This window comes from Teleopsis dalmanni, unplaced genomic scaffold, assembly GCF_002237135.1.
Source record: "Teleopsis dalmanni isolate 2A unplaced genomic scaffold, ASM223713v2 unscaffolded_contig_0484, whole genome shotgun sequence".
Taxonomy (NCBI): Eukaryota; Metazoa; Arthropoda; class Insecta; order Diptera; family Diopsidae; genus Teleopsis; species Teleopsis dalmanni.
Window position 1 is genome coordinate 1,417 of NW_024031866.1, and position 10,038 is coordinate 11,454.

The window sequence follows — 10,038 nt, forward strand, 5'->3', positions numbered from 1 at the left end:
TTTTGCGGTTCGGTTCCGGTTTTCGTTCCAGCGAAAATATCAGTTTTTTCGGTTTTCGGTTCGGATACATGCCCTGATTTCTGCTATGACAAGTATACAATATTTTTGTACACTTTTTTGTTTTTTAACCAACATGAAGCCAAATTCGTTTGATTTTGCAATTAGAAAAATAAAAAAATATGTTATAATATATAATCATGATTAAATGTAGTGATTATATTATTTTTATTTTTATTTCAGGTGCACCAACAAAAGGAAGTGCGAAAACTAGTCCGATATTAACACCAACAACTGCCAGTACAATTTTTAACGCTTCAGTTAGTGGCAACACAAACAGCATCAGTAGTGGGAGTACAACTGGAATAAGTGGAAGCATTAGTACAGCGTTAGATACTTTTACAGATAGGCAATATCTCGTAATAACAAGTGTTAAACAAACAAAAGTTTTTGATGTTATGAACCAATGCTGCATTTATCGAATTCAATTACAAGAAATGGGTATAGCTGTTAAAGCAGAAACTATTGCAATGAAGGGTAGATAATTTTAATAATTAGTATTTTATCTATATCGAGTTTATATATTCCCTTTTTTGCAAAATATTTAGATGGAACTTGCTTAGCAACATATCTTTCTAATGGTCATTTAATGGTTCATAGTCTTCCTAGTTTGAAGCTTTTGCTGGATATAGATTTTTTATCTTTAACAGAACTAAGGTAATAGCTGTAAAAAATATGATAAAATGTATACATAATACTCTATGACATAAAACACAAATATAAGGAAAGAATTTATAAAGATATAATAAATAGATATAAATTTATTTTATCAACTTAAAATATTAATCACTGTACTTACGATTTAACACAAAAAATAATTAAAATTTAACATAACTGACAAGCTCGTTAATAGTTAAAAACTATAGTTTATATATATATATAAAACTATAGTTTTTAACTATTATCGAAATGAGTATTAACTCATCTCTTCCTGTTATCACACGTCTCAATTTTTTCTCTTATGTTTTAGCATTAGATATTGTTTACCTTCTGCTTACGCTTAAATATTTTTTTTTTATGTTAAAAAATTTACAATAAACCTTTTCATACCGAGAACCCTTTCAAAAGTTTTTCAACATCAACAAAACTTTTATTCATTATTCGCCATACCGAAATCTCTTTTAAAATATAGACCTACAATTTTAAATATATTGGATGAATTATGAAAGTGGAATATAAATTTTGGTTCTTCTTCGGGTTAATAGATGACGCTTTCAAGACTTTTAAACCAACCTGTATTAAAAATGTATTGTATTTTCTTAATATGAAATATATAACCAAAACCCCGATTATTTTGAAAAGTGAAAAAATTTGTATTTTATAACAAGATTCATTTTCATAATAAATTCATCAATCAATATCCTGGTGGTTCGCATGAATTTCTTCCCTGGCCCTTTTTTCCTATGTTTGAGTACTTCTTTTAATATATCTCTGTGTATTTTAGGGAAATTATGCAGGTTTTTTGGGATTTGACTTACTTTTAGAATGAGTATCGGTATATGCTAGTTTTGAATTTTTTTTTTGTCGGCTCGATTATTATGGTTTTTTTGGAAGATTGATTGGTTTAATGACGAATACACACATTATTTTTATAGATTAAAAAATGCCGATGGGTTATATCGTTTGCTATGGTGTAATTTGCTTTGGTTTTGTTGGACTTAATGAAATTTATTCTCCGACTATTTGCATTTCTTGATTTCTTTTTATGTTATTTATTGGTTTTCTATCGCTCTAATTTTTTTTTTTTAGAAAGTAATTTTCCTTATTAAAAATCATTAAGTTTAATATTTGAGTTAACGTTTACAACTCTTTCTTAAATAACTCTCTTTACTTAATACAGCTTTTATATATTGTATTATATTAGATATAAGTATTACAAATTGTTAAATTAAATCATAAAAATACACGTATCGTGCGGTGTACTATAACATTTGAAAATACGAAATTTGTTTGCTTTTTTATCAATTTTCCTTAAAATATGATAATAACCGTCATCTACAAACTGTTCCACAATTACTTTCAAATACAAATCTAAGCCTTAACGTTTCAAAAATCAATTTGGTACAACAAAAATAACATAACCAAGCATATATCCAAAAAATCTTCCAAAATATTAATTAGATATTTAAGTTAATCGTCTTTGAAACACGAAAACTTATATTGCCGCAATGACATATAATACCTAGCCATCAGTTCTGAGTAAGGTGAAATCACAACTATGCAATAAGTGCAAAAAATTGCTGAAATGGACAAAAAAAATTACATAATCACTTGTTACCTAAAGATCGCAATGTCATTATGCACGGTGTAACACAAAGAACTGCTATTTAAATTAAATATCCTATCCTACTTCTCAGTTAAATATGATGCAGAATACTGAAATATCTTAGTAATTATAGCAGGAGTACATCAAGCCAGTGTTGTTGGCTCTTTTTCATGTCTTGTGTACCCAGTGCATATTGAAGAAACAACATTTCCAAGAACTATGATAGCTACTTATTCAGACAACACAGCTTTATGTTATTCGCATCGAAAAAAGACGAATAAGTACCGATGAGACTACACCAATCATCAAATTAAAACAATTACCTAAAACGGAATATCTAAACCGAAATTGAAACATCAGTAAAATGTTTCTCATATCATATTACTAAATTATATTTATGAACCACGATTTTATTAAGGATTGTAATTAATTAATAATTACAAAATAATAACACTCAACTATCCATCGACCATGGATCTAATTGTAACCTCTATTCAAAAATCCGTTTAAGCGTCAGAAATGGATATTACTTAATCCGCTAACGCTCCTTACTATACTTCTAAGCCATGGTTTGATTTAGAACTACCAGCTGCAAAGAAAAATGTAAATGCCTTAAAAACGTGCAAGCGAGAGAGCTTTTTAGCTGAAACTAAAACGGTATACATTGATCCAAAAGTTAATTATTAAAAAATTCTGTCCGCAAAAAGAACGGAATATGAAAATCAGGTCAAAAATAAGTTCTTTAACGTAAAAATATCGAAAGACTTTTGGAATCTTATTAAATCACATAATCGGAAACATTTTATCAAACCTCTCCTTTTCATATTGAAGGGCTCAATATTGACGGTTTACATGATACCTTGATGCTTTTTTTTTGCAGACGATGTCGTTGTCCTAGCTAGGTCCCCCTTTATTTTACGAAAACGTTTATTGGCACTTAAAAGTTACTGCAAAAAAAACAAGCTCGTTGTAAACACAGACAAAACACAAATTTTCCACTTTAGAAGAGAAGGAAAAATTCTTTTACAATCGTTAAAAAATTCCTGTTGTGAATTCCTACACATACTTGGGAGTAAATTTCTTAAGCTCCACATTAGGCAAATGTGCAGCAGAAACTCTCATAAGAAATGGGAAAATGGCGTACGGAACGGCATTACAAACGAATAGTAAATTTAAATCTGACTCTTGGGAAGGTCGGGCAAAACTATTCGACTGCACTGTATCCAGAATACTTTTATATGCAACAAAAGTGTGTGGCATGCGATACTGTGATTCACTAAAAATCGTTCAGTCAACGTACTACAAACGCTTGTTAGCACTCCCCCAAGCTACATATAATGCAGCACTTATTCTTGAATTAGGCCTTGTAAAAATGTCATACAGAGTTTTCAAACGCGGAATTGATTGCATCATACGAATTCTCCAAATAGACCAATCAAGATACCTATATGCCGCCTTCGTCTCCTTTACCTGCACGTTAATAACCCTACTGCAAGTGAATTTAATTGAGTTACACAATTTAACGACTTTCTTCAAGTGTTAAATATAACAAACTTGTGGAAACACCGATTGCAGCAATTTGGATTGAAAACCGAACTACGGCCCTTGAACGCTATGAAAGACATCTAAAATTTCAAGACATTTTAAAAGTTACCAACTGACATTCCATGAATTGCAATATACTGAGAGGTATTGATGACAAACCTGTCTTACCTCTTTGACCGAAAGCAATTTTTTATGGCAAAGGTTATCGCCCGATTGCGGTTGTCAATAAGTCACACCTCTCGATTTTGTATTAAGGGGCAAATCCACAAACTCAAAATCAACAACCTATTTACACTATGTAATTTATAAAAAAAAAGAAACATTGAATCACTTTATGTTTGAGTACCCTATCTACTCCTCAGTACTAACTTACCATTTTCGTTTCTTACTTGCAGTCTTCATAGACAACAAATCTTTAATTTTCAACTGCACTGATCCACAATCAATTAAGGCAATATACTCATATATACTAAACAGTCTTAAAATCAGATCATTTATTATAAACGAATAACATTTGCTTTTCACTAAAATTGTTTCCATAGATACATATTGCCATTTTATGAAATATGATAATAAAAACAATAATATGGCATCACCAGTAACAGCAGTTGGAGTTTGCAAGCAGAAGCATAACGTCTTGTGCGGCTAGAGACAAGAAACCTAGTTAACAAATAGATGAATTGCTTTTTATTTTATCCTAAAAAATTATTATAAGATTAAGTAGAACGATAACACAAATACATATATATTTTCCTACAACAGTAAGACCCCGCTTAAGCTCATCATTAGAAGCTCACCATTAGAAACACTAGCTGATGTTTCGCTCTTACTTAAATCTGGCCAAATGTTTTTCCATACTCCTTTAACAGATCTTTCAGTTATCTGATTCCAAGAAAGGTTTATGTTTTCTACAGCATTCATGATATTGTAGTTTTTCCAAAATTCTCTTAATGATTGCTTCTATTCTCCGTCTGTTTTTTCAAACATCGCACACTGGGGTATTTGACCAATTTAGGCGGCCAAAATTATTTTTGTGTGATTTTTAACTCAAAATGTTACGTAAAGCTACTTCATGACTTTTAAAGTTGCTAAAACAAAAAAATAAACAAAATAATTAATAATGTCTAAAAAAAATACACTGTGCTTGATAAAATGTTGCATATGTATGGCAAGCGGCTTCTCTCAATTCAGAATTCGAGTAAGATATTAAAACAAATAAATATTATTTATTATATTATTATAAATATAATTATAAATATTATTATAATAATAAAAAGTATTTCAGTTCTTTAATGCGACGTTTTGGTTAAACATATTCGTATACCTAACAACAGTAAAATTATGATTGAAACATGCATTTTTCTGCTCTTACCTAAGAACAATAAGTGTAATTTAAAAAAATTTTAAATATTTAAAAATTTAATATTTCGCTATCTGAGCTAAGTTCATCCTTCTCACTTAAGCACATTATGGTGTCTTCCAGTTCATTAGTAGGAAGAAGCATTTCTAACGCATCCTTTGTGAAAGCCTGTGATGGTTTTTTTGGCTTTGCTCTCAATTCAGTCAGGAGAGAATCTGAAGTTAATAACAGTCTATTTAATATATCTGTATTGCAGGATTCCCGAGAAAATTTTCGTGAGTAGTTCTCACGATACAGTCTGAAATGCTTATTACGTGGTTCTGCCGCTTCTTCTGACAGTTGTCCTATTGGCAGCAGTGCATTTAATGACAATTTCTCCATGAATAAGAATCTTATGCATAGAAGGCGTCATAGGATACCATGGATACAACATTACGTACAGCTTCGCTGTATCGAAAGCATTATGATTAAATTTTTCAGTATCTATGTGATGTCCACTTGATATGACTTCCAAAATCACTTTTAAACGAAAAATTAGGTTTGGATCTATACTCGTGATTTCTTCTGATAACTCAGGCTCTGAAAACAATCGTGACCTTGTGTTTCCATCATTACTTCTTCCGAATCCAAGTTTAGGCACATCTACAACCAGACCCATTTTGTTTTTGAATGCCTTTTGAATTTCAATTTTTCTTTGCAAAGTTGAAATATTGTCAGTATCTTAACGTGATAGCCATATCTGAATAGGCAATTTATAGGACAACTGTAACAGCCTCTCAAATATTCTTATTCTCGCATGCAGAATTGATAAACTAAACGTTAGAGAGTTTTCGTTTATTAGTACACTGTAGTCAAATCATAAAAATCCTTTGAAGTTTTGTTACATATGTTATATAGCATTTCATAGTAGAACTAGTGTGTGTGATAGCATTGCATACCTACTTTAGCATCTACCATGGTAAGCAGCAATTTATGTTTTGTACGTATATTTTTTCCCATTTAGGTTATATTTGTTTCTACTAAGAAGCTTATTGCATTTTGAATGTAATTCACTTCTTCGTTCGTTACGTCGACTGTTTGTTTTACAAATCGAAACCGGATAGGACGGCAATAGCGTGGTAAAGAAGGAGTTGAGTTCTCCCATATCACTTTCTGAGTGTTTAATAATATTAGTTGCAGTGGTACCAACGAACTTAGAAGAATATTCGTATCCAAACCGAACTCATTGTCAAATTAGAAACACATAGTATACAGAGATCACAAACGCTGCTCATGAGTACACTAAATGCTGCTGGTGCGCTTGATTAGGATTTCAAATACTCACAAAAATTAGTAAATATTAACTTTATCTTCAATATTTCAATGTGTCAGATCTTTACATTTCAGGCATAACAATATTTTTTCTCCTACATTATCTAAATATTATGTTTACTCGTTTTGTATACGAAGCAATGCAAAATATTGCTTCAAATATGCATGACTCTACTTCACTTTTTTGCTGCTTACAAAGCCATCCGCAAAAATCCGCAGCCAAACTTTTTTTTTCTTAAATGAAGAAACTTCCACCTTTATAATGCAGTTAATATCATAGTGGAATATTGCGGAATTCTATAACTTTTTAACTATAATGCATTCGCTTAAATCAAAAAAATTCATTCAAATTGCAACTTTTAGATTAAAGCCTCAACAGCACTAAAACACAGAATATCTACTTTAAATTTTATGAGTAGATCTCTAATTACCTGCTTTAAACGATGTCATAATTTAAATCTTTAAAGAATGTTGTCGCTATTAATAATATCACTTTTTATTAGCTACTAGCGTAAGTTGCAACTCAAACAAAAATTTTACTTTCAAAATGCTCCACTTCAAATCAGCTGTTCATGCGAATGGCAGCACAGAGAAAAATAAAAAAAACATAATTTTGTAGCAAATTCTATTTTGTAAAGTCCCCAATTAAAAATTTTTATGAAAAATTAATTTCAAAAATTCGATTTTTGGCCGCCTAAATTGAGCAAATACCCCTATGTGCATCGGTTTAAATGTTCGGGTTGATATAAAAGAGCGCTAAACCGAAACAGCGTTAAGCAGGGTCTTACTGTATTCATAAACTTTTTTACCGCTTATCTTTTAAACCTAGCTGTAAATAAACACCAAACCTCCTTCTGTTACAACTTAAAATTTATGAGCAGAAGTAAATAAATGTTGAATTGAATTGAAAATAATAATGTCGCCTCAATAAACAAAACAGCTAATATTTACTAATTCTGTTAAATCCGAGTTCATGAATGTTTGAAACGTGGATGGAACGTTCTGGTTGTCTTTGATTGGATTTTAATGAACTATTCTCCTTAAAAATTTATTTACTTTTAAAGCTCTTATAACGAATTTTAAATCCATACACAAATATATATTTATAAAGGCAAGAGGAAATTCCTTTTTTTTAGCGTTTTTAGGCTTATTTGGTACATTTATTTGAACAGAGGGAGTTTCGTTACATGGTTTAAATTTTTTAGTTTATACAATCCGTGCTGATGTCGTTGGTTTAATTTAACTGCTTATTAAGCCATTGGGCATAAATTACAACAAATATAGTAACAATACAAATCAAATGCGTTTCACACTTTAAAAAACGCTATGCGAAACTTAGCATATGATACCATAAACTTCATTACTCTTAATTCAATTGAGTGATAGTGGATCAGGCCTCAGGTTTATCATACAAAGCTTATTATTGGTTTAAACCATTCAATGCAACAGTTCAGTCAGAAAATGTAAATAAATATTCAACATTTTAATTTATCTTATATATGAATAAAAAAATTTCCTTATATCTAATTCGTATTCAAACAAATTTGTCTTTTATAGTTTTCATACAAAAAAGAAACAAGGAATTGTCGATCCAATGCTTGCAATTTGGGGTCAACAGGTTTTCGTTGAAGATGATGCAACTGAGTGAGATTAAAAGTATTCTAAACATTTTCTATTAATATAAAACTAATTTTTTCAGAATATCCAAAGTTTTTTGTTTGAGTCACAAAGGTCATGGATTGTATATGGCATCTCCCACCGAAATCCAGAAATTTACAATATCATCGGAGTTTTGGTAAAAATATTAAAATATATTTTGTGGTTAAAAATTCTTTTTTATAAATGTTTATGTACAAGTTATACTACATGTTCTTGAGATATTAATATAGATTTAATAACCTTAGTATCAATTATCGGCGTTTAGAGATTAGTTTTTTTTATGCCTGCTGTTTGAAAACGTCGTAAACAGACGCCATATTTAAAGTCCAATATTTAATATACATATAAATTTTGAGATGAAAAAAACTTTTTATTCTTAAACGATTCAAATCCTATAAACTAATGTCGGGTTGTCGACTAATTTATTTATTCACGATTTCAATTTCACAATACAATATTATGTCTTGTTACAAGTAAAATATCTTAACCGTGTTGTAGTCCGCAGAAATATCACATCTTCAAGAGCTCCGACTTATAACCTTATATGGTCCATCGTGTGCTGTTTTCAATGGTGGTCGCACTGCATGGTCGCGCAAGAAAATGTCAGTACATTTTTCCAACTCGCGCTGTACGAAAACTTTCTCTTTTGAGTGTAGTGACATTGGTACTGGTCGAATGTTACTCATAGCATTGCACAATTTCTGAATCCATCTGGTCGTCTTTGATTTCCTCAAAAAAATCAGCTTCAGGGCGCTACTGTATACGATTTCTGCGGGTGTGGCGTCCGAATCTTCCTTGTGAGTACTCATTAAGACAAGGATGACAAGTGGAAGTACTTCAGTCCAGTGTTGGTCTGTCTTACTCTTTTAGGCTGTTTTTAACGTGTGATGGAAGCATTCAATGATGCCATTGCTCTGTAGATGACGAGGACTTGATCGCAGATGTCTTATGCCTAAAGTATATTCTAGCTCGTTGAAAAGTCGGGAATCAAATGACGGCGTTGGATTTGGTGATTTGCGATGGTACTCCAAAGTGTGTTATCTAGCCATTAATTAGTGCAGTAGCAACTATTGTAGCATGGATGTCTTCGATTGGTATTGCTGCTGGCCAGCTACTAAATCGGTCAAAGCAAGTTAAGCAGTAAGTGCTTATTATTATTGTTAGGGGATGTGGCACTAGGGTGGCTCACGTTATAAGGGGGAAAATTAAAAATGAAGTTTTGAATGAGCGCACCCCTTAGGAATATGCCATTGACCAAAAAAATGATATTCCCAAAGTTTTGGATCAATAGGATTAAAAATGACGTTGCGCCACTCGAGCAAAGTTGGGTTTTCAGTACAAAAAACAGAAATTTTTCAATTCAAGGTCACTTTTTATCTTTGTTACTTGTCTCAACAGTTACTAATATATACTCAATTGATAGATAATTAAAATATCTTTTTAATAAGATACTGATAAGCAAAATCGGTTAAAAATTATGCGCAAAACACAATAATTAGTTGAGCGACTGCGCTCTGTCTTCTATTTCATACCGTTTAGCTGCCATGCAAATGCAATGCAAATGCAAGAAACGGAAGAAACATAAATAAAAAATAAAAATAAAACATTTCTACTTAATAATTTATATAGACATTTAAATAGAATTGAAAAAGTAGTCAAAACAAGAATTTTTTCGTAAGAAAAAAAAAAATGGTCATACAGGGAGTATGACTGAAGTTAATATCCTTTTAGCAAACAAAGCAAGAGCGGCTAAAAAATCCATTGATTTTAATTGAAATAAATTCGATGAAGAAATTGTCTCAAAATGGAAGCTGAATCTTTAGTCACAGTTCAACAAAAT

The 10,038-nt window shown here is 31.0% G+C and overlaps 1 protein-coding gene across 1 annotated transcript; it reads left to right on the forward strand.

The window, feature by feature from the left end:
- Positions 1–240: 240 nt before the first annotated feature.
- LOC119663503 (syntaxin-binding protein 5-like) lies at positions 241–8,357 on the forward strand (the record flags this gene model as incomplete). Its single annotated transcript, XM_038073108.1, has 4 exons — positions 241–534; positions 606–714; positions 8,097–8,183; positions 8,239–8,357. Coding segments are annotated over 4 exons (590 nt in total), but the record flags the coding sequence as incomplete, so codon positions are not given.
- Between the last annotated feature and the right edge of the window lie 1,681 nt (positions 8,358–10,038).